At 33.5% G+C, this 27,821-nt stretch overlaps 1 protein-coding gene across 3 annotated transcripts in view; it reads left to right on the plus strand.

Annotated features, from left to right (window-relative positions):
- Positions 1-1,931: 1,931 nt before the first annotated feature.
- Positions 1,932-27,821, plus strand: part of LOC149786591 (uncharacterized) — a 95,083-nt gene continuing 69,193 nt past the window's right edge. Inside the window, exons 1-4 of one of the 3 annotated variants that reach the window (XM_089977090.1) lie at positions 1,953-2,021; positions 9,591-9,642; positions 22,677-22,807; positions 24,323-24,465. In XM_089977090.1, coding sequence (XP_089833216.1) covers positions 22,771-22,807; positions 24,323-24,465 — 180 coding nt within the window. In that variant the 5' untranslated portion in view covers positions 1,953-2,021; positions 9,591-9,642; positions 22,677-22,770. Of the gene's footprint in view, positions 2,022-9,590; positions 9,643-22,676; positions 22,808-24,322; positions 24,466-27,821 lie in introns of those variants that run through there. The other 2 variants (XM_089977091.1, XM_089977092.1) reach the window with 2 other exon arrangements.

A 27,821-nucleotide genomic window follows, 5' to 3' on the forward strand; every position in this document is an offset into this window, starting at 1 on the left:
CATTTATCTGCAACGATGTGTCACATAGATCACGTCTGTGATTTTGTGACGGCCCCGGGAAAATATTATGGCGACGCTGTTTCACCGGTCAAGCATCGTATCTTCGTACACGACACAATTATTATGCTCTGAATCAACTACTCTTCGTCAATAATGGAACAAGATAAGTGATGACTACATCGACTAAAGCGTTCTTAAACCATTCAGTACATCTGACGATCGTACGTGGATGGTGCAACAACCGAGATTTCACAAACAGGCCTGGCCAGCTATCAGCGCACGAGCCGAGTTCTGAAACATGGAACAAACTAATGTACAGTCATGAAACCATCTAGTTTCAAAATCAACTTGACTGTGATATCGCTGCTGACTTGGCAACGCTTCCCTGGTTACGGTAAAGCAAACGTCCTGGTGAACAGCATTTCCCTGGATATAATTATTGTAGTCGTGAGAGACGGTTGGATATAGGACTGGTCTCCAATAACCGACCAAATCCATTAGTTCGCGTAAAACGTTCAGGTCATAGCCATGACATAAATGCAATTGCGTGACGTGCTGTCTGAGAACAATCGCTATATACATTGACAACGGAAGTGTGAATGTCATGATTGAACTCAGAGGCTCAGCCTCAAGTGGACAAAAAAGAGTAATAAGACTTCACACCGTAATATAATGAACATGCAATAATAAAGTCCTAGGGTTAATGGAACAGTGAATCAGTCTTTCTAAGATTAGCGAGCGCAGCTATTATTGAGATCGCTCGAGTGTTGTTTTCCAATGAAACTTATATGGTGAATTTCCCGTGCATTGTCTGATGTGTGTACTCACAATGTCATTCACCAGGCTCAGTTGTTATTTTTCCTACATGAGATATTACATACAAATAAACATTACTCATCATAGCCTATGCCAGTAGATACAGGTAACCAACTTCTTGACACCTAATGATTCCCCACGTTTCAGAGACTCTTTACAACCCATGCAGAACAAATATAAGCAAACAACTCAGTTAATACTCTGACCATTGCTTGTTAGTATTTTATTAGAAACACGAACTTTATCATACCATATACAATGCAATGTAATAATATTAATGACGTTCAAATAAAAGCATTATTGTCGTAAAGTTGTAATAATCATAATTAAATGCAAGATCATCAATGTCATCCCATAGACAATACCATTAAGACAGTAAGTTTTTTAATTCTACACAGTACAAAATAACAAAAACAGAAAGGAGATTAAAAAATAGAAATGAAGCTACTTCTACTCGTGATGTGTTGGTCCCCATCCAATTACGAGACAAAGTCGATCAACATGATGTAATGCATGTATCAAGCTGAATACTTCAAAATGTCTTACTTAATAATGCTAAGTTTTGTCCTTGACACTTATATCTCTATAATCAGCTTTCACATGGAAGTACGTTTTGTTTTACAGGATATTCTAAACCGTATTTGGCGCACATATCTCTCAAACTAAAACAGTTTATGATCGAAAGTTAGTTGTATTTCTCATGCAATGTATATTCAACCTAATACTGTTTAATACAGTTTAATTTAACTTGAAATCTCACCCAATATATTATAATGTTCTAGCATTTTTGTATTCATTACACGTTCAAAACATACGCCATGTGTGGACCCACTGTTAAACAAAACAATACTACAAGCTATATTGTTTAGTGAAAATAACTCTTAAAGATTGTACATAAACTTTCATATAGTTTGCTCTTGTCATTGCCGTCTGTCAAATAAATATTTATATTGTAATGTTTGTCGAATGAAGACACCTTAAACAAATATGTCCGTTGTATCTCTACGGATCACATCACATCATTAAGTTACTTTTATTGAGTAATCGTATCCACCTGTACGTAATATAACGTTTTATCATAGTAATTGCATACATATATCTTTAGCAAGATGTAACTCGATTTGCGATACCGTATGCAGACTTTGCCCTGGGTGTTTTCGTGATTGCACCAGACGTTTCGAACGAATATCATGAGAAATATATGGGTATGCTAATTTTAAAATTAACTTATCTAATTTCATTTAAATGTATCTTATTGTAAAAATGCATTAATAATTTCAAACATACGCTTTTAGAGATAGTTTTAACAAGTCGTTAGGATTACAACATTCAGCATATGCGTTGTTGTTTTCGCCGAATTTTGTAAACGTTTGCTTTCAATATAAAACAAACTTCATCACCTATCTATAAAGTATATACCATATTAATATGTGATACAGTGATTTAATACATCAATTCGGAAGTGATTTCAATAATGGCCAATGATTTGTCAATGGGTGGAGGAATACTAGATTTCTTTGGAAGGCTTATACACGCCTTATAATTGTCTCCATTACAAACTTCTGTACACACCTTTAACTCTATCAAATAGGTTCCTCATATAAACTTTCTGCGTGAAGGGAGGACAAAGGCCTTATGAGTATTCCACACAAGCAGCGATTATCATCCCACCCCTTATTCACTGCCCACTCTCCACTTATAATTGTCATGATTGGTATCAGCGCTTGTGTGGTGAACAGGCTATTATTGTAATTGTAATACACATATAACCTATCTATATGTAAATGTTTCAATCAGGCCATGTGTGTGTCTGTGTGTTCTTGCGTGTATGTGTGCTTATAGCATTTTGAAGGGAGTTATGATGGTATTTAAGGGGTCATGATACGTGAACGATGATGTATTTGTAACTTCACATAACTATATAATCACTATGTTGCTTAATGCATCATACAGATTTAGCCGAGAGGTTCAAGAGATGTATCATTTCTTTTCTTTGCGTATCATGAGCATCTTATTAAATCAATCTAGTTAATAACATGCATTTTAAAAGCAAAGACGTATAATCGATCAAATTTATAAAACATTGAATGATATTGTATACAAAAACGTTTTATATGATGACACTAGCATTAGTGAGCGAACACAGTTACGCATAAAATGAAATCATTAGTGAATATGGCACGAGAGACAGTAAATGTAGCAATGACGAAATCAATTAGAAACATACATTTAGTAATAATATAATAATTGCATTCATACTCGACTTCAATTTTGAAATGAAATATAACGCTGCAGAATCCAAGACAGTGCTATATTCTCGGAAGTCATTGTCACAGTTTTGTGCGGACATTTAAAATCATTTCACCACGTTTTACTTTATTTCATATACGAATTGAATTTGTTACATTACTTGAAGCCAATCGGTCTGGCATCACGTTGGAAGATAAGTTATTTAAGCTACCAAGCCAACTTCATGATCTTGGAAAGAACATGCATGGTTATCTACGAAGGCCTGAGTTTAATAATCGTATCGTTGTATCGCTAAAATATATCTGGTTGATGATCTCCGAAAAGTACAATAGATAAATTCGATTTTATTATATTAATTCATATACCATCACACGTATATGAGTATGGTGCTCAATCACTCTTTATAAGAGGTGCGTGAAGTAAATCTAGTACTCAGCTTTGAAGACCATACATATCTGTTTGAGAGTAATAATGTGCGCGCCGACGAAGGTATAAAACCTACTGTTGTTTGAAGTCCCAACGATATCGTTGAGGAAAATGATAATACGTGAATGCAATACTAGGCAGGATTGAATCCATTACATTTTCTGATCATGACAATATAAAACCATATACAATAATTATTTATAAATTAGATAATGATTTTCCATTATAAATAAACATGAAGACCGTGAATCAGCGAAATCAATTCGCGCGTTGGTGTGAGTTACGAATAGCAAGCGGACTATGAAACGCTGATATGCATTTAATGTTACGATCTTCTGTATAGTCGACACAGTTCACATTAAAACAAGTTTTCGAAGCAGCAGAACAGCATCATCTCGATATTCATACCTGCACCAAGATGGCTGCAATTGTAGAGGTGGTTGACGATGAACACTAGCGTGGACCCTCTATTACAGAGATGATCGCCACTTAGAACAAGGGTAGGATATGTCAATGCGAACGTGGCATTCATGCATATATGTATATATATATATATATATATATATATATATATATATATATATATATATATATATATATATATATATATATATATATATATATATATATATATATATATATATATATATATATATATATATATATATATAATGTTTACCAGCGGTGGAATTAGTGAGAAATCAAACACTGAGCAATAATTATTTCCAAAATGTGGTACCGATGGGAGCATATCCTTAAGGAGTTTTATCTACGCTACGCCAAAAATCCTCTATTGGAAGGATACGACCTACATGTCCCAAATGTGTTACATCATAGCATTTGTATGCATGGTCGTTGATGACTCTCGTTGGTTTGACCCCCCCCCCACATAGACGTGAAACAAATACATACGAATAACAATTAAAACAGTTACGGCAAGTACTTTGATGAAGTTGACCTAAGTTTAGTCCCGGTCATAACGATTATTCTTTAGCACCAGAACCTCTTTAGGTACCGCAGGACAAGCTGTCCGTATAAAAATGAAATTATGCTTGATTCCGGCTGTAATTATACAGAATTATTCGTGCTTCCTCCGACTATTCAGAATCAAATAACTATGTAATACACGTGCGTAATTTACAGTTATATCCGCAATAATGTATGCGAATATTAAGGAAAGATTGAGTTTGGAGCCCTACAGAAAAATGAATAAAATGCATCGCACAGACGACATAATTGGGTTTCCAATAAATCATTTAAACTACTATATCTGACAAAACGACGGAATCATCGTCGACCTCGTCTGGGACAGCGAATAAGTATAAATGGAACAATACTTTGGACTGCGTCCTAAAATTCATCAAGTGTGTTGTCTGGTCCAGAAACATTAAAATGTGCAGAGTGTAGAGTCCAACGTATTAGTGACGTTTACATTGCCGGAAATATTGGACTCGACATATTGAGTAACGACCGATCCGTCATGTGGTTTTGCATGTGGGCGCTATTTTGACACGCTGATCATGTCGATCATTTACGGCATGAACTTACACCAAATGCTTTTTTAGACGCACAACGCGCTGTTATGCCTGACAGAGTTATTTCCAGTGACGCCGCTTATAAAATTAAAAACATGAGTAGCATCCTTGACATTTTTGTGCGTGGAGAATAAGCTGTTAAATGATATTCATGATTGATTATTTATGCGATTGTTCCAAGGTATATATTCAGGGTTTGTAGAGATAATTCTTAGCCTATTTAGGAGCCAATACACGGTCAGGCTATACCGACAACCGACTGACAGTGATGTCATTTGTCGTGCTGATTGGGCCCGAGACATCATAGTCATTACGTCATAATTACCTTTGCAGACTCTTGTGATAGTCCATTCAAAGGCTGTACAATTTGGTTTGTTAGCATTTATGAGTTCGTGAGGTACGTCGCCGCCGTCATATCACAGGACCACAAGTTCAATAAAGTTATAAGTTCGTCAGATTTCATGGCAGGTATATAAAAACAAGATATCAGCGGACCAAAACATGTCTGCATGGATGGGCAAGATTTAATTTGCATCAGGGATAAGTCCGTAATTTCGACAACACTTATTTTGCACGTGTATATGACAAATTATGTTAAATCATAGCCCGGCAACAAAATGTTGACACGGGTCTGAATATTTCTCAAAGCGAAATATTTAGCTATGTTTTAACTCATTTATTAATTTTCATTAAAACACAAGGGACTTTTTACGCAGACTGGTAGACAAGTAGTTTCAGCTTATGACGCAGCAGTGATTAACTAGTAAACAAAACTATTAGTAATATATCATGTTACTTTTTAAATAATAATGTCATATATTGAAGTTAAGGATAGGTTTATGCAAACCAGCTTCAGAAAATAGCTTACTTCTACAAAGTTAACTGGAGTTGTCACTCAGTGTTTCACCCAGACACAAATATATCATCTTAATGTGGCCAAACACGCGAACACTGTAATGACATTAAAGCGAAACACATTAAAGGTGCAAAAATTCGTTAGATTGTTGGAATATTTCCATTCGTTTCGCGGTCATTCCAACGTTGTTAGGGGCTGAGACTCATGTCTGTTGCTAAAACCGCTGAGTTTAGGGTTGTAGAAGCTGCATTAGAGATGGCTATGAAAAAGGTTGCATATCATCTCCAAAATGAAGAAACGATTATCGACTACACGAGACTACGCGCGAAATAAGCTCAGACAGAGATCTTCAGTGGCACTGTACACGTTGCAGAAGGCCCGGTTCCATTAACCAATGTTGGTTTACTCGCTATAATAAAGTATGTCAAGCAATTCCGATATGTCTATATTGAGGATGAACATGGAGTCAAAGACTCTTGAGCCATCATTCCAAGCACAAGGTAAACTATGATTGTTAACCACGGTTAATAAACATGACCTGGGACTCGTTGGGTCGCATACTATGTACGGCCTTGAATTCTATGATATTTTTATTCATACGCGCTTTCACACAAAGTCAATTTATTTAACCCGTGGCGCTGGACGAAAACGGCTGTATTATTTCCAACGCTCCTATTGCAAACTTTGCTGGACGGTTCCATATGCGTACATTTAGTTGATACAGTTTTGCATGCGTATCAGATTTCATCAGCACGAATCATTCTTCTTGATGTTACCTTGTTGCCTGGAGCGTAGGCATACCTGTATACGAAATGTATATTAATAATATAAGCAGACGATGATCTGACACGTTTTGCCCTCAAAGCAAATTTTTATGAGTTTAATAGCGGGGTTGTTATTGAAGTCAACCGGTACAAGCTACTTATCTTTCAATATCAAACTAGATTATTGAAACGTTTAAGGTGGATATTCAAGATAACGTTTTGAAGCTGTCAGGAGCTGTTGCACTAAAGTGGTCAAAATCAGTGGAATCGTTTGAATTAGAGACTGGTGTTTCGGTTACATCAACCAAAGCTACATTGACACGGATATGTTATGGAAATGTACAAATCAGGTAATCAAAGGAGTATAAGCCTTATTATGAATGGAAATGAATTGATTAAAGTGCCCCTCAGTGCAGTTGATAATGCAAACAATGAATGCGTGGATATAAAGATCATACATTGCCTTTATCACCAGGCTTGGTAACGTCAAAGTCAAGATGATTGTATTCAACCTATGATGTAAACAATACGGTATTAACATTAGCAAACGATGGACTTGTTTTCCATCCTCTTATCATGGTTTGTATCAACCTTAACTTTACTTCTTAAAGAAGCACGTGTAGGATCATGCTTGCTTTTTTTAAACGGGTTTAAAGGCTGATTGGGTAGAATGATGGAAATAAGAAAATAATAAGTGACATCTTGGTGTCTTTTTATCATTCCCCATATTGATAGATGGAGACGATATTGTTACAACATACAAAGTACCAATGTCATTGTTCGCCGCAGATGAAATTCAGTATTCAACTTGAATAAAGATATGTGCAATACTGTCTTTGGCGGTTAAATTTCAGATCAAATTTAGATGCCGTTTTGGAGTGTGCCGACCATTGGCGCCGTAATCGTTTGCGATTCTTTCCTCTTGATGACGTATATTTGTCGACAAATTATGAAATGTAAAGAACACACTGGAATATAATTTTAGTAAGGATCAGTTACATTAAATCTGCTGTTCTGATGTACTAAAACAAACTCAAAGCCAGCTTGGAATAATTGCCTTAGCATGCGAAAAGACCCGGTCTGAGAATGCAATGCCAAAAACATCCAGGGTTTTCTGGTACTACGATTAGGTGGACCTGGCCGACAATTTCAAACTAGTTGCTTGCCCTGTTGATTATGCTGCACAATAATTGACTCAACAAAGTGGAGACAATTTACCATTGTTAATTAACATGGACGCACTTGTCCCTGTAAGAGTTCTTGGCCGTGAAATTATTAAATGCCGCAATCAATATACGTCTAAATTAACGTAATATCCGGTCCAAACAACACACAATCGTTCGAAATTTAAAAATTCACTCAAAATATGTTTGTTATGGTTATAAGTCATTTTTCCCAGTAAAACTCGGTAATTGGTTTAACTGGAAACTAATTCATTGCTTCTGAAATCAGCAAGAGTGTCAAACAATTATACTTCACGTTCAGATTATCAATAGAAGAAGGGATTAGGGACTAAGACTATCACACCACAACGTAGTAACATAAAATATACCCTGAGGTACCTATGCGAAAGGGTTTTAGACATTTGTGGAAAAATCCTTATTTGGGAAAGAAATCAGAGCGGTGAAGAAGGCTTTGGCCAAGATAATACCGATAAGTGACCTAAATCCGAATTGTATATTACACACTGCTAACCGTAGGGCCCCGCTGTATTTTAAGATTGTATAACTTCTTTACACAGCATTGTGTCGCTGATTGTCCAGTTTGACACTACATAGCATGTAGAATACGACTAATAACTACATGCTAATTAACCACTCTTTAGCTACTGTTAAAGACTCGCGATAACAGTGGAATCTCCTTATGTGTTATGTATATTTAACAATGATTCGTTTGTTAATTTCAAATTTATTTTTGCTTCATTACTTGTTATTGCAATGTAACATTATTTGCAGGACTTGACCTTGTCCAAAAGTGAGTTCGTTTCTGATTGACCTGAGTGACTTTTATTTATTTTATTTATGTAAGAGACACATAATCGCTTCATTACATTCTATGTTTATGAGATAATTAACCTAATTTTAATTCAGGATAACATTTTGTTTTAGGTCAGGATTTTGAAGATTCCAAATTGAATTTTATATACTGTTGTATTGTAAGTAAACGAATCTCATTTGAACAATCTAGAATGTTAGTTTACATTAGGTAATGGTTGCTTTTTGAAAATGCTAATTTGTCGCCTGGCATCAAGCAGAGATCTATATTATCTTTTGACTGCAAGGATTTTACCAGTCGTGCTTTAACATCTAGCACTTTAAGTTTTAAGATGATGTGACCGGTTTGGGCTGAATTTTATTTTCCTGAAATTATTGAATTTGAGTGATTATTCTCTCTGGAAATACAAAAGTGCTATTACAAATACTTGGATAAAGACATCAATTGCAATTTATACTGAATCCTGACCTGAAATAATATGTATGCGATTCACGAAGAGACTCTTGAGACACCAGCACTTCGCAGACCATACGAGACACGGCATCGCCTTTAATTTTCGATCTCTTCGGGACCTGAACTGAATTTTATTCAGGGCTATTTAATATTAGAACCCGTGTCTTCAATTCTTTGATTATATTTGGATTTAATATGCAATACTGTAACTATTTTTTCTCATATTTCACTTTGTATTCATGGGAAATAAAGTATTTTTTAAATTTTACAAAGCATTTTGTCTTCACTCTTTTCTGTTATTTATTTGAAGAACACACACTAGTAAAATTATGTAAGATTATATTGAAAAGTAATCAACATATGTTTCTGTTTTTATATAAATGTTCTATATGTAGATATATATTTATATGTATACAAACATGGCTAATAAACATTTTATATCTATGGCACACACATCAACCAAGTGAATAATGAACAAAGTGTCTTTTCTTTCAGTGATTCTGCTGAATTTAGAACTCATCAACTGAGTCTGGGAAATTCCGGAAAGGTAAGTTTCCAAATAAATGATCAAAGAAAGAATATCGTTTTGGTAATTCAGTCTTTATAATGCATATGTTTATGTCCAATTCTTTTTCCATAAAGATATGAATATATAGAGAAATACATAAATACGTATATACATGAATATGTAAATACTATTCTAATGTCTATGATGTGTCACTCCAGAAATTATTGTCGGTTCCATTTGTCGTGTAACCACACCTCTTATGTTCGTGCTACCATGATAATCCTACTCTCCTATCCAATGTAATAATTGTCCTTCCCTTGCGTTATTCTTTCTATAAAGTGGTCTCTTCGGCCAGGTTGGATATTATTGTCTTTTTCACAATGAGACTCCGAATGCAACCAATATGAGCTAATTACTCAAGTAAACTTACTCAACGAATTGTTCTAATCTTATCTAGATCTAGTACTAAAGTATTTCCCGATTATTATTCTCTTCATCAGATGTATTTGTGACGCGCCAAAAATTAAGAAAAATACAACGAATGACGAAGAATAAAGTACTTTTCACAGACATTCAGTTCCATCTTTCAGTACACAGTAGCATTCATACAAGTAGCAAGTAGTACATATTTATTATATATTTATACCAAAAGACCATGGTAATCAAACGACCTTTCTTACTCTTGCCATTCTTACTCTTGCATAAAGCGTATGGGAATCCTATTGTAATCAGCGTATCGCTATACTATTTGATATTAAATACATTTTGGTTGTTTCTTACATAAACGTTCAAATATATCAATTTCTGTGACAGGTGAGAAAACATCGATCAAATGATTAATTATATCTGAATATTTATAGTAACCCCCACCTTTTGACCATGCGCTAGAACATAACCATTGAGACATTACACTATCATCAGCTGCATATATTTGGATGTCAGGATTGATCCCATCTGATATAGCAGTCTCTTTTATAAAATTCATTTAAATAGTGGACGATCCTGTAACGATTATGATAGTATGGGGATAATTCATGTAATGTAACTCCTAAACATGTAATAGATTTCCGAACAATCCATATGTGATTTGAAGGTCCGTAACCTGTAAATGTATTTATGAATTTAGACTTTGGAATATAAATAAAAACAATAATACAGTTATACTCTTAAACTCATCTCATAAAGATTTCATACAACTGTGCGAACCATCGACCTCATCTTTAATTATCTTGCCCAGGAAAACTCATTATAAACAATGGGACGTGCTCAAATTCGGATGTAAATAAGATCTGTATACTTTCCTGTCAAACTTGAAAATCTTAGACTGTTTTCTTTATCATTGTTCTACATTGATAACGAGAAAATGGTGAACTGTCATAGTGTCAAAGCAATGGGCCTAAAACATTGGACACATATATTTGGATTAATGTATCTTATGTTAAAATAAAATAAATTAGATTTCGTTATCTGAAGGGGTGATATAGAACCTAATCTCATCCTCATATTGATCAGATGTGGAGAATTGATTAGTAAATCTGACGAAGATGTATTAAGGGCACATGCTGAAATGGCTATACCATTTTTCATATGCAACCTTATCCAAGTTTAAATAACCAAACATGACAAACTAAAAGCTGAAAGGAAATACATTGAGATTTTGCACACATGCGGCAATATAAACAGTGGACGAGTAATATGTGTAAGAGTATACTAAACACTCTACATGCTATATGTGTCTAATAAATCTTGTAAGCACTATAAAAGAATATACTTTCACCCAAACAGTGCAATTTTCCATAAAATGCCAATACCGGTCTTAACATTAAGCTGTTGACTAAGTTGCGCATAATATAAGAAAAACTGGCTAGCATTCCCGTACGTTATATGAGTATTATTTTGTACAGTGTCAATAGCAATGTATTCGCTTCTGTTTATAAAGCCAGTAAGACGCTAATAAAAAAGCTGATGAATACTAATCAGATGATGGTGCTAGGGTTCAGACCTGTCCAATCAGACGATTTTATTATTACCTGATATGCAATCTTCAAAGATCAGAACGCGAGCTAACTTTAGGTAAGTGTTATCCTGCAAATTGTTATGTTGCGTAAATTACAAACAAGGGATACATTAGACTGACCTTAGCAATCCATGACAATAAGCCAAACAATGGGGTCAAGTGTCCCAAACCATGTTGTCACTCACAGCATACAAATCGGCCCTCAGTGCTAGGGGTAATATACTATCCAAAATGTCGACTGTAAATATCCAGGTAGCAGAAATGCTTATTAATGTTAGGTGAGGTTAACCACGGAAGTGCGGACACGTATGCAGGAGTTGCCTCCCATTAACAACTGTATCAGTAGTAAGAAATTCACGAGATTGCCTTTTTTGTTCCTTCTCTCCGGTTTCACCCCTACCCCATGACACAATTAGCCCCTATGCAAGCGCTATCTGGTATTCACTAATTATGTCAGCGGAGTGTAAGCAGCGTGGTAGAGGGTTTTCAATGAGGCAAAGCATATCCTTTCGTACTGCTTTGTGATTTTAGAAATGAGATCCTTAAGAAGTGTTTATTTATTTATGCAAGCCTATGTTTTCAATTATTAACCACACTGCGAGATAATGTTTACGATCCATACCAGATGGCTGTGTGGAGATGTCTGCAAAAAGAACCAATAGTTGAGTCAATGTTGGTTTAAAGTATTTGATTACATATATTATAATAACACCAATGTTACTGAGGATGTATGGCAGTGACCTAACCGAAAAGTGTGACATTAAACTGGTGTAAACATTGAGGGGTTGCAAATATTCTTAACGTGCGGACATTACCAGCTATGTGATATTGTCAATATACTTTGGTGAGATATACTACCGAATTAGCACATTTCCAGTTTGAAAAGAAGTCTTCTATGCATATCATCGGTTCCCCATTCCACGTGGTAACTTGCTTTGATCTATACAATCAGTACAAAACAGCTTGTTCCACCTTTCGCACTGGGGTGAATAAAGTACGTTTGGCATTAATGCTGAGATTTCAGAAATTTCGCACAAACCATTTTTTTTGGCGGCGCTGACTTTGAATTCGAATCGCTGCTGGATCGAGTCAAAGAGACGATCCAAAATTCTACTGGCTGATTGCTCCGGCAGAGTGTATTCCTGATTTGTTGACGTTCATTGTGACTGAGTAATATAAACATTAAGTTTCAGTTTCACTTTTATCTTTCCTCATATTCCGTGCTTTTATAGCTGTGTTTTCATATGCTATTTTATGTTGAGCCATGGTGTTTGTCGCTGCATTGTGCATACGAACTACTTATGTTCTATATATAAACGAAGTACAAGGGTTTCTTTGTCCCGTAGAACTTTACCCGTGAATTTATTTTTAGTTTCCTGAAGAGTTTAGAAAAATCGGTTTATTTCCATGCACTGATAAACGCGGAAAGCACGCAGTGTGAGACGTGCAACACAGTTGAAATTGCTTGCATCATCGTAAAAGATAATGTCTGACTCTGTAAGAGTATAGAACCCTTTATATTTCCAAATTATTAGTCCCTTTTTTTTGGTGTAGTCTATATACATCGCTTCTACAGATAATATCATAGAAGACGTACCGTTTTAATGTCTTGTAATGGGGACATCAATCAGTCATTTGATCCAAGAATATAATAAAAATCAAACCAAACGTTCAATAACCCATAACGAGACTCTGCTTGATGATGCCTGTGCATCCGATGTCCCACAATATCATAACTTCCTGACCGTTTGCGGTGCCACTAACTGTAGGTACATCTGCCTTCGGAAAAACAACAAGTGTAGTTCGTCTGAATATCTTCGCCCGATTTATTTCCGAAATATAACACTCAAATCTTGCGTCCTTACAGATACCCATAGTATTTGTAGCAATAGGTACTATTATGGCACACCTCCTTCGTTTAGAATAGTCTGGCGAAATGTGGATACATGTAGTAACATTTCTTACATGTGTAACGTCGTTTATTCTAACAATGGGAACATATTGAAACCGTCCACATGTATTAGCACAAGTTTTCTTGGCTTCTTCAGAAGTAAACTGGGTAAACTAAACAATATCACTAGTATGCCAAAAACATATTCCTACCGATTATCCATTCTAACAATTTTATCTGAATAGGTTGTGAGGAATCTACAACCTTGCGAGCAGTTCCTTATTGTTTCAGTAGCCTTCAGTATGTCATATTATACTTTCAATTAGGACATCATCACATTATGGATAGAACTTTGTAAGGAACTATTCTTCATTTATGATACTGTATTGTGTTGCCCCTTGTTATAAGTAGCAACCTTACTGGAAATATTTACTCGACAGTATGCAGTTTAAATCTGGGTATTACAGATCATCAAAATGAAAATTATTGATACTACCCTTTTGTCTGTATAAAGCCATAGCTTTTACTATTGATATGAAAATAATGGCTTGTTATTTGCATTTCATATGAGAATTATTTAATTTTCAATATCCACTAAAACAATTCCGACATGATCACGTCTTTACCATGGCACAATGGTTATGTCCCAAAAGTACTTCACAATGCTATCTGAAATCTGAAATTGTCCATTTGTGTATGCTGTTTAGAATTGTTTCTTCACCAGGTATAACTCTTTATAGTTTCTTGATAGTTTCTTGAAATATTCAACAAGTTGTTTCTTTCTATTAACTGAAAATGAAGTTTCAAAAACAGTATATACGACATTACAGTGATTAACATGCATATACATCCCAAAAACGTAAAGCACTGTCTAATTTCACAGTATCAAAATTGTTAATTTTGTCTTATTTGTTCCGTGGGAATTTTAAATATCAGTGTTCAGTACAACTAATAAAACGCAGTTTGATTATATGATAATATGTACAATTCTTCCATTACCTAATGTGATATGAGTTATCATTTGTTTATATAATACATTTTTAATTATTTATAAGTACTTACAATTTTTGAAAAAACTCTATATCCAAATATTTATCCTTAAATTAACAGTAATCCATGTCTAATTTAAAATCATCAAGTTAATATGTTTGAGTTTAAGAAAAATAAATAACCATGCAATATTTGTATATGAAATGACCTCATATATTTGTATTATATGTTTGAATAATTCACACATATAAAGCATTACATATTTTCATATTTCATAGAGAGTTACGTTCCTTAAACTATGATTGTAGTATATAAAATAGCATGGTAACCTTTGAAATATATACAGCTATTGATTCTTGCAATATGTGTTACCGGGTTACTTCCCTAGTCTTATAGTTGCAATAGACAGAGTAGTATGTTAATTTTTCATACATCTGCAGTTATTTCATGTTTGCCATATTTCATAGAGTCTTCCTTCCCTCTGATTGTTGATATAGTGTCAAGAACCGCATTGAAATTATCAATCAAAGTGAACTAAAAACGAAACGATAAGACATAAGCAAACCTATGCACTCTACTTTTAAACATAGCATTGAAGTTAAAGAAATCTAAACAAAGCAAACGAAAATATATTTAGACTTTGTGGAACATGCTGACAAAACAATATTAGGATAAAATAAAAAACAATTATCACTTTACTCGCCTCTTACACTACATATATAACATTCAGGTACAAGTGACAATTCATTGTAATGCTTAAATTACGACAAATTGTAGTTACATAGCAAATTAATTCAGATATGCAACGTAAACTATCAATTCCAAAATTATGATCATCATACTCTTTATTGTTACCATCTCACTATTTCATTCATTTATGTTCCAGCAATCATAGCCTCATATGGCACTAAATATTTGACATTTTTTCGACAGTGCATATCTTCATTTACCTAAGACAGCAATATTCACCAGTTTAAAGAAACCAGTTGCATGGTTAGTGGTTATATTAAGTCTTTAAAATATATAAATTAACTATATGATTTGCCTATGAATATAGATGAAACAATTATATATTTTGTTAGATACCTTGCACAATTATTTGGTGCTGAATATCTTTTGCTTTTTTCATTTTCGTTTTATTGTTCTGAAATTAAAAAAAAACAGACTCTTTAAAAGACAGAAAGGTTGTCTTAAAAATATGCATATATGTGGTACTTCTAATCTATTTTTAAAATTGAATGAAAACTAATTTTACGTTTCAAGACATTTTTTTCATTATATTTACCTGTTGCTTGGATGCCAATATCAATTTGATTACAAGCATCAAATAGATACAAGATTAACCACAGACGCAGCTAGTGTGTACGTTCACAATTAATAACCCTGAAATTCAATTATAGTGTTGTTATCTTCAAGAAGTACTCGCTGCTTCTTGTAATATCTCTTATCTAGTTCCTGATTCATTCATCAGAACTTATCAATAATAATAATAATAATAATAATAATAACAATAACAACGAGTTTTTTGCATTGCGCCTGATCTTTAAAAGGTATAAGCGCTCTACAGCTTTAGACAACAGCTAAAAAAGAACATATTATGATATGATTACACAAAATAAATACTACTATGATAGAAAACATAAAACATACTGAAAATATTTAAGATAAAGAAACATTATTAGGTCTTTAAGTCTGCTCTTGCTGTAGAGTTAGGCGAGTCTTAAGAGCGCTTTTGAAAGAGATCACTGTGTCTTAGTGTCCAGTTTCAGTGGGCAAGTCGTTACATTTTGCATTTTTGATCGTAACTATATTATCTTAAGCTAATAGTATAGACTAGTTTAGTTGCAATAAATGAATATTCTGAATATACTTGGTAAGCATCCATGGATATATTTTTAAATACGTCCAAGGTTTCACCATTTTTCCTTTAGTGGCCATGTATGTCTATCGACAATTAACATGGGCATCTTTGATATGGGATCTGATCAAATGTTGTATATTAGAGGTTGTTTGCCTTCTCTTAACGTTGCAAAACCATTCCTTTATTCTTACAGATATAATTTTGTTCTCAGGTGTGTTGTCATGTAAAGAAATTTAATAATTGACTCTGAAAACGGAACATCGTTTAGATTCTTATCACGTTGTTCATATGAGACGTTCTTACTAAGTTTGTGATAATAAAGTGTCGTGTATACAAACCTATCAGCGGAAAATGGAATAGAGTTAGGATATTAATGATTTAAATCACACTTAATATCTGCTATTTTACATTTCCTGTATCATGATCTCTCGATTCCTTCTCTTCAAAATTCTCCTTTTGCAAGTTACGAAATTTAGCGAAATTGTACTACCTGTTTTTCATTAGTCATCTGTTTTATATGCAATCATTCGCTTTATTTCTTCATAAACTGTTTATACAAATAGTTGCTCATATTCACAATACAATTGGGTTATCTGCAAACTGTAAATTCCTGACAGCATTATTTTGCAGTTTTTATTTCCCCAATGTTTATTTTTTTTTGTATTTTTTTACTATTCTCTAAATGTTAAATGGTAGTTCAAACAATAATACAAGGGCGGATACATTTCATTACGCTGGAGTTTTGAATGTAAATATCATAATTGTTAGTACTGTTGTTTATTTGATTGATAGTTATTTATGTTACTATTCATTTAGAATGCAATGTATAACTAAGATCTGTTTTGTACCTTGTATTGACTTCATGTGACATCAATGTTAACAGATCTTTTATTCCACAGCAAACAATGACCAACATCAAATGAAATTAGGATATCTCAGTACCTAATTTTTGCATGGTTTCTTTAAATTAACATACATATTTAAGTCAGTTCACATTTGTATGTATTGTGTATTTATTGGACATTTATTACATCGTTGTTTGTATATGCCAATGTTGTTTGTTTTGAACTTTTCGAATGATCTATTGCTGGATTTATAATACATGAGATGGAATTATGGGCAACGTTATGTCATTTTCTATATTATTACAGGCTTTTACATATTTGTATATTCTGATAAATCTAGCTGTAAATCGTCTTTTGACCAGTCTATACCTTTCGATAGTTCGATCTTACAAAGAGAAGGTAGCATAGCTTAATCCCTGACTATGGTTTATATCAAGTATGTCAAACATCAGTTGGATTTGATATTCCATCTCAAAACTGTTCATTGTATTGAAAGGCTATGTTAATTTGTTCGCCAACTCATGCTATAAACAAAAAAGGTATGCTCTTTATTTTACCAAGATATATCTTTTACCGTTTTATATAATGTTCTCAACCTTGAGCACCTCCTCTTGCCTGTTTCTTCATAAAATATTTCCGGAATATTAACTATCTTCAAGTCCTTTTATTTATATGATATAGGGTCGCTGAAAATTATTTGTCCGATATAGAATTCTCGTCCGTGAGAATAGGATGTTAACCTTCCGAAACAAATAATGTTGTCACCTGTCGTATAAGTGGAAGTCCCATAAAAGACCTGATATCTTTTTCCATCTTGCTTGCCTCACAATGGAATCATACCTATTGACCTGTGACATGCATTAATGTGACCACCGTTAACGTTAGGCAATGGATGTACCTAATTTCAGGGAAGTGTTCAACATTCTTTTGCTAAGGGATATTTGTACAACAGTAAGTGTGGTCTGCGAAAATGGACGAGTATTCGATATTTTATTTTCAGCAGTTTCAGACATTTTCGGCTTTCCGTTTATCTTCCTTTTTCATTTTTAGTTTCTCGCTTATTAAATATTTCGCTCAAAGCAGTGAATGGGTCATCTCCCATTTTTTTTTTGTTACATGCTTTTACAAATTATATGTTGAAGAAAGAAAAATGTAAATCACGGTCATGAGGTACTTATATTAATAGTTGCATGTTTATATGCTTCCATTTTAACAATGTCTGACAGCTCCTTGTCACCTGCGCGATTTACATAGACATTTATGAGGGAACATCTTATTTAATATGTTTATGGAATGTGTATGTTGTTTATTCTGTTAAAGATTCTTTTCTCTTACCACAGTTTACTTTTGTTCTGTATTTTTAAAATTAGTTCTAATAATTGGTAATGATTTGTGCAACCATCTCCAATTCCTGGGTGAGAATAATACAATATTATATGAAATACAGCTCTCCGTTTGTTTATCAAAAAGGGCATTGATGAGTTTCTATTAGGTAAATATTGGAAAACATTTGAATTGTAAACTGTCTGCAAATTAAGGTCCAAGGCACTTTTCTGTGTTCATGTCTTCCAACATTATTGACGCAAAAAGTGGAAAATAATATATATTCTTTACTGCACAACTGTTGACAGAATATAATTGGATAGACGTTATTGGGAAAGCATTTTCATAGCTTTGACATCAAGCTTACAAATGGTGCTGCAGAATTTTGATTCCTTTTTATTTTTTAAGTATTCGATATTGATGATACTTGTTCTCTGTGGGCTGAATGATACAGTTTTTGATAGTGTCTCCTGAAATGTGATATACTTATCCAGGGGCCCCGAGTGGTCGAGTGGTCGTAAGCGCTCTCCGTTACGGATCACTGCCATCTCACCTCTGTCTGCGTGGGTTAGAGTCTAGGATTAGGCCAATGTGGTTCTGTGAGAAAGCCTGCCAGTAGCTTATCGTGGGTCAGTGGTTCTTCCCGGGGTTTACCCAGGTTCTTCCTCCACCATTAATACTGGCCACCATGCATAGCCTATCGTGTGCTAAAAAATGGCGTTAAACCCCAGAACAATAACAATATACCTAACTCACATCCCGGGAATATGTTTATTTCATTCTGTGATCAAGCAACACAATATAGCTCTTGCAGAGTGAAGAATACAAAAAGTGCTAATTAACAATAATATGGAGGCAAATACTCCCACAGTTTTTGATCCAATATTATGAAACTTGACAGACATTATTGACATCATGTAAACATGTTGCGTCATCACACTGAATTAACAGTGTTTAGAGTTATGTCCTTTGTTTATTGTTAACTCGTTTTCAGATTCGTGCACACATGCATTTAGTTTGTCTGAGTCCGCTACTCCGTTTCTACCTGCAGCTTTGCTTAAACAGAGCCGATCAGACATGTATGTGTATTAAAGGCGCATTAATAATGTAATCTTTTATGCAAACAATTATATATGTTCCTGTTGGAATCTTTGAATGGTTTCCACATCATTTGAATTATTGCACATACGTTATTGCAAGTTCTTCACTTCGATCGAAGACTTGGCTAAGCATACATGAAACTTGTTTACTTGAACGTTAGTATTAAGCTTTGACCTCTTAAATAAATAAGTAATTTATTAGGAAAGCAGCTGACTTAATTACATATTGGCATAATTTATAAAAAAATTGAAATGACATTATGAGAGGATCCTTTTTCTTAAATTTAATTACAATGAGACTTCTATGTCGATAAAATATATTTTTTTTAAAGGCGATTGTCGTCGGATGACGGACATACTATCTATTTTCAGTAACTAGTGCCCAACGTGAAGGCGAACAACATCATTTCGTTCAACCTTAAGAGAGCTTCCAATCAGATTTGTTAAATAATATCGAACGGTTTTGGAGTAAACCTTGTATAATTCTTTTTTATTTACGTATTGACGCAATATTTGAGAGCATACAGGCATTTTTAATGCAGTGAAACAGTTGTGCACATCATCTACAGAGCTGTTAAAATTTCATGAGACTTTCGGGTGAGGAATCGCTAAAATGTTAGTATTTTGAGTAACTGCGGCTATATTTGAAGGCAAAGGCAGATCATCAATAGCGAACGTTAAATGTCAATTTACATTAGCGGTGCCAAATTTAGCCTGCGATGTCCTTTCTGTCAATGTTGTAGCTATTACATATCTAATAAAATGACACAAATACAAAGGTATAGGAAAAACATACACATATCCAGATAATGTTTCAGTCATATATATATTGAACAAAGCAAAAACGCACTATTGAAATTAGACATCTCAAATGTTAGCATTTCGCCATCGAAACAGGCGGCATACATTGCATGGCATGTATTGCAGCCTTCACGTGATAAGGCAGATCAGGACATTTCTAAGGTAATAAAAACTCATCAATATAAATCAAAGCTGCCCTATATCCATTAATGCGTTATTGCAAACTGTTATTTGCGGTGACTCCATATAACACCATATAATATATTAATGTACAATATCCATACATTTTACAATATAAGTATAATATATTCTGCCTACCAGTCTCGGAGTATGATGAAGTGATATTCTTCTTCTCACTTAATAGTATATACATATACATACATGCATATACATATATATATATATATATATATATATATATATATATATATATATATATATATATATATATATATATATATATATATATATATAAAATTATATATGTGTGTGTGTGTGTTCGTGGGTGTGTATTAGTGCTTGACATACACACAATTTTTAAAAGTAAATCTCGGCCAGCATGCACAGCTAGCCATGGTCCATAGACAAGATACATATGGTTGTGTATCGATGCCCGTCCTAAAGGACAGAAGTTGTCTGATGAGATATCCATTAAGGAACATTTCGATAATAAACTCTCGCAATAGGACCTGGATTATTTTGCTTGAGCTATTTTATGTAGCAAAATTAGACCAAATATTTTAAGTATTGGTTATACATGTTATTCATTATAACGTATCTGTTACACCCGTATTTCGAGAACAACAGTACCTTTTATGAGCCGATATTTCTCTCTTGTTTGTTTTGAAATTAATGCATTTCCTTAACTTGTGTTTTCTGTGTTATCATAGTTTATACAGATGATCATCACTTCACAAAGTTATTCTTTATCGGTCGCCGACGATTCAGGCTCTGTGTACCGCAGACAAGGGTCTGCAACATATCATTAATTAGCATCATACATAACGAAGTTGTCATGCGTATATATATTTGTATGTGACACGTTTAGAATGGAAACGATATGTTAAGTAGGTAAGCAAACAACTATATATAGTCAGTCTGACACACATTCATTCTTAATCCCATCTCATTCATACTACTCATCCAATATTTAATAAACGTAGAATATAGATGTACATACCGAAGTTTTCTTTTAAAAAGGAATGAGATCTACACATACCAATGATTTGATTGTGCATCAGATTTCCCGAGTCTGTTACTGCTCTGAGAACTATGTTAGCAACGAGCAAGTTGATTAAATTTAAGATTTTGATTTGGATCATAATTATATTAAGACAATTAGATATTGAGAAATGCTATATTTTTCCATCACATTATATGAAGGTCACATATTGAACCAATGTTTCACTAGATTCACAATACAGACTTAAATAATCATCATCTTAAATGAGATCCATATTGAAAAAAGAAAACTTCATTATGCTATTTTTCATCTGATTGGCTCAATTTATTTCCACTCTCTAGACCATACTGATAATCCACGTGTAAACAAACTTAAGAGCTCGGTTTGTATCATGAATTCCTCGCATAAATATTTCATGGAGAGAACACGTTTCATATACATAGGGTGATCTTACTGCATCCTATGTGTTCAGCCCGCTTCGGAGTGTCATTTGGATCCTTATATTCGCATTTGTAACATATATTAACAAGATTCCCAATGTGTTCAACGAACATTAAGTACCCAGAGACAGAGAAAAAAATTAAGTATTGTGCCCAAAACTTACATACCGTACCTGTATAAGTTCAGTTTATTCCGGTCGCACGTTTTTTCAACATCTGTTTTTACAGTAATGATCATCCTTTTATGCATGTCTGGACAGCCATAGGTAAGTATGTCTACTATGAAAAAAAACACTTTTTATTGACCTGTTGTTAACACTGATTGGCTATAACTTCTGTTTGTAATACTTGTCATCTATTTTGTGGAAATCCAAAGTACTGCCATATTCGGTTGTCTTAGCGCTTCCTTGGGAAAGACGTTGTTCTTCTCCCATACCCAAGGACTCATCGTACCCTTAAAACTTACAGACCATTTAATTTTAAAGAAAAGTTAGAAATGAAATATGTTGGTTAATTATTAAGTAAAATTGTGAAGAGTGGCGGATAATAAATGTGTACACAGTGTAACGACAATACAAGTTCACTGCAATAATACGTTAAATGTATATTCTGTTTTATGCAGATGACAGAAAAAAAACATCAAAGATGCCACTCCTGAACAGCCTTCAGATAAACTCTCAGTGAAACAACTGGCTGATAAATTCAGAGTCATTGGGATGGATCGGTCTGGCCAGACGGCTTTAAATAAGAAAGGTTCCGGGTTATAATAGTGTATTTTCTGTTCTAAATGGTTTAATGGTTACACTGTCATTACGGGTCATCACTGTACTTATATGTATCTACCAAATGGAAGATATCACCTTATACAAGGGGCAGAAGAGGAAGAGATGGTAAAATTGGTAGAATTCAATGTATATGCCACATACTTGATGATCGCAACCTTCGCATAAATACCCAAGGTGTCAAATCAATTAGTCAACTAATACAAGAAAAAATAGAGACATACTCATTACTAAATACTGAAATATGAAATCTCATTCAACACAATGTTGGTATCATACTGCCTTCGCTAAAAATAATAACATCGAATAGATAATACTCAATATAATTGGCAAAAATATAAAGGTATTGTAATTATCTTCGTATTAGAATGTTATTAAATGTTGTACTCAAATCTATCAAAACACGTACAAATACAATATTACAACTAAATTTCTTTGTTTCTTGAAATGAAGAAATAAAAGGAATGACACAAAAGCTGATATGGTGCTCAGAATGTTAATGTAAAATAATGTAGATCAAGCAAAATAAAGATGAAGTCAACCCCACTTTCTATCACAGTTTTTGAAAAACCACAAGCACTTGAATATGAAGAAGAAAAATAACTTAAAACTATTCAGCATAAACACATTAACATTCTTTTTTTTCTCATTATTGGACAAGATACTCTTGGCACTTTGTTAAATGGCTGGAATCGTCACTTTTTTCCGTGACACCAGCCTGCTAGGTACCTATTAAATTTTAGTAGCAATTGGGCAATATACTTGAAAATGTAAGTATCCATTTATATTTGAATGCTGCCAAATCATTCTAGCTTGATAGCAGCTCTACAGCTGCAACCCATTCAGTAGTTAATTTGGAGCGCTGCCATATTGTTTAAAAAGAAGCGTGTTATTGTACAGGACAACGAAATATGATATTCCAGAAAAAAATCAACATTAATTCTGTATATTAAAGTGTCGACTATTCGCTTAAGTTTTGTAACAACAACCCATGTCACTAGTGTTGTATTGATGAGCAGCAAAGCCACAATCACTGAACAAATGCTTTGGTGTTTTTTTTGACAACGGAACTATCAGACAATCTACATTTCCTATAACAACTGTCCATACTAACTATTTACACGAAACATTTAGAATCAGACGGACGTATATTACTTTCACAATTTTAGGATTGTTATCTACATTGTAATTTAAACATTGTTGCCGGCCAGCATGCATACCATGATTTTGATTTATGTTTCATTTCCTCTAATGATCAATGCATTTCGGTGTTAAAAAGTACATGTTTTACGTTGTGACTATGGGCCTAATTTTGTATATACCTACGTGACATGATATAATCAAACAATGTGAACATAATGACATTGTGATGGATAGTATTTAACAACATTTTAAGCACAGTTCTGGGCTATATCATACAGCAAACAGTATACAGCATCTACAATAACATCACCACCTGATGATACACTTGTTTTCTTATTTCCAGAAGCTAAGGCACCCTTGAAAGAAATGACATTCATAACAGATAAAAATAAGACTGGACATGGCGTAGGCAGTGGTTCAAACATACTTCGCACAACAGGGACTGGTACAAAGCCAGTGTCGTATGATAAGCCAACGGAAAACAAGGTGTGTTATAATATATATATATATATATATATATATATATATATATATATATATATATATATATATATATATATATATATGTGTGTGTGTGTGTGTGTGTGTGTATACATATGTACTTATTTCCAATGTTCCATGAAATAATTAATACTTTCGTAATTACATAGGTTGCGTACGTTTATTGTGTTTATTGTGTTTATAGCGCATAGGTATATAAACATAAGCTCTACCGAAACAACAAAATTGCCAAGCATAAATTCTAGTTATACTAATCAGATGTAATATCCTTTGCAGTAAAATATCCGTTAATTAATTAGCCTGACCGTTAAGTAAAGTTTAAGATTTGTAATGAAACATTGTCCTACCTGCACTAAATAGACACGAAAGAGTAAAATCTAAATTGCTTGAACCCGTTTGGCTTGTACACCTATTTGTATGCTAATTGCAAAAAAACGTATTTATTCTCGCGATCTACGTGAAAGATGAACTGATTATGCACTTGTGAAGCGAAGTTAGCATGCATATTCTTAAACGGGAACATTTTGATACCCATTGTCCAACTGTTTGTCTCTCTTTTACTATACATATATTTGATATGATGAGTGTACCTTAAGAAAACTGAAGTTATGTTGGTCGTCTGGAGTTACGGGTGTATGGTATACTACAAATCGCTGTAATCATATTAAACCCCTTAACAATAAAGGCTGTGTTCGTATGGTAGGCATGCGGTCTACCTTGTTCATTCAGCTGTGCAGATATGTTATCTCCACTCTTGAGCTGGAACAAAAGTTAAGCTTTATTCACTCTACATCTGTCTCTATTTTTACCCATCTGCATATTTCAACACTTACTCCTGCAATGCAGAATAAAATGAGTAACTCTTGCAGATCTGTTGCGGCAAAGTCATTTTTGAAATCACGTCTTGTGTTTGTGTCCGTGTGTCAGATGTAAGATGTACAAAGATTTTTTTAAAATGATAGGTTTGTATAATTTTGAACTAAACTTTATCGTACCCGATTAAAAATACGTATATATGAGACACTGTGTATCATGAGCTTTTGGTCACTGACTGGCGCTGCTAAAAAATAGGAAGTGGGTTAGGTAAGAAATGGCTGCATAATTGCCGCGTCGAGCCAGTGCAATTACTGTGGTATATATGTTATGTTAGTGATAATTTAGTCTAAAGCAGCACTATAATCTGAAACAGTAATTGCAGTGAAAGCCTCCATGAAGCATAACAACTGCATTTAGTAATTATGTATGTCCAATTTACAAAATGCCACATACAGAGATGGTCCATGCAATCGGATTATCTCATCTTCGATCGCTAATTAGATTTTTCTTAAATGCAAATAACTCGCGGTTGTTTAACATCACTTGTGGTTTAATTTAACATGTTTTAACAACATTCTGATTATATGTAATGTCTGCTATCAATAGTAATTAGTTTACTATATTCGATTTTTTAATATCTTCTTTCCCTACTGTGTGCATTGTATTGAATATAACTACATTACTATTTAAAGACATCTTAATTAAATATATCAATGTTATAGCCAGCCAAAAATTTTAATATTTAAAGTCGCACCATGTATGTCCTCACTGGCCATAAATCCAAGGGGTGTTGATAATTTAGAGTATGTAGTATGTTAAACAATTAATATATGATACCTCTCTTTCTCGTCCAGTCTAGGTCAAACTTGTAATGTAGGTTTATATCAATATGGCCAATTATTTTCAACATGAATTAACATCCACACATTTTAATATAGTGTATCCTGAACTTGTTTATCCGATTTTAATAATTTTGTTTTTAAAAATGACCTTATATTATCAAGATCTCCAAGTTTAAGATATTGTTCACGATCATTAGATATTAAGGATGTAACCTCGCAACAGCTGAAATCCAGTGTGTCTGATCTCATTCCATTGACATTCCAAATGTTCCTCTAGTTTACTTTACTATGCTTTACTAGCTTTACAAAATCGGTTGTTTTATGTTGTATGTTACATGTGTAGCTGATTATGTGCACTTAGAATATCTTGTTTTACTTGCTGTATACGTGTAAGACCACAATACTTTTGGTATCCACTATTTACACAGACGATTCATTAGACATAGTAGGAGGCTCTCGCATTACCTATCCTAGATGGATAAGTTATTTGCACCAAACGTACTTATAAAAATAGTTTTATAAGCAATATACTTTAAGGAACAAAACAATCTTTAGCTGTCTATTTAATCTTTTGTTTACGTTTCATGTTGCATTAATTGTACTTATATTTTTATTTTCATAGTTTTGTAGTGTTCCATTCAGTACTATCTATGTTGTTAATTTTTCATTTTGGTTAGCTGTTTTGAGTTTGCTGTATTTATTGTCTTCATGTTTACGGGTTGTCTCTCTTTTATGGTTTGCTCTTTCTTTGCGTTTTTCTTGTTACTTTTCTCTGGGATTTTTTAAAAAATTTTTGTTAAGTGTGTTTGTTTTCATTTTTTCTTATATAAGTTACTACTTATTCAAATGTTGCTATTTTATGCTCGGTGTTATTTTCGTTTTTTACTTTTGCACTTTAGTGGTTTTAGTTGTATTCTTAATTTGCTTTTGCTTGATTACTTAGTACAATCAATTTCGCTTATTAATTTCTCATATATTTTCTTTGATTTTAATGTGCTTTTGATAATCTTCTTTCAGTAATTTGAAATGAGCTTTTCTTATCATGTACTATTATTGTGCATTTCTTTAATGTGTTCTTAAAATCTCTTATTTTTGTCCTCAAATGCATGTGTTGTAAGGACATGTGCAGATGTTTTTGATCAAATGTGCATTTCTTTTTAAATGTTGTTATGAATTTATTTCGCCTTTATTCGAGAAAGCTTCAGTCTGATAAAATGAATTGTACCTAGTGCTGGTAATGGATTTTTGTTAAATGTTTCTTGAAAGTAAGTGTTGTAATAAGAGTTTCTCAAATATTGTTTGAAATAGACTTCCCTGACCTCTGTTAAATTCATTATTTTGATTTTTATCTTTTATTGCTTTTTGTTTCGAAATTAATATGTGTTGTATTTATATACCATATTTGTAATAGTTTCTTTTTATTGTGTGCTGTAGAACATTTGTTGGTAAATGTTTTGGTTGTTAATAGATGATTATTGATGTACGACTTTAATCTGTGTTTTTCAATCTTTCCCCAGAAAGTACATTACTGAAAGCAAAATTGAGAAATATAATGTCTTAAATACAAACCTGTATATGTCGCGTTACTCAAATATCTGTTTGGAACGTGTTTACTCTATTTACCCAGCTGTTTGTACCTATTGCTTTATATCTTTGTACAAAGTTGTGACTCAGGATATTTCG

Source organism: Sinohyriopsis cumingii, chromosome 12, assembly GCF_028554795.1.
Source record: "Sinohyriopsis cumingii isolate HCF-2022 chromosome 12, ASM2855479v2, whole genome shotgun sequence".
In the NCBI taxonomy this organism is placed as follows: Eukaryota; Metazoa; Mollusca; class Bivalvia; order Unionida; family Unionidae; genus Sinohyriopsis; species Sinohyriopsis cumingii.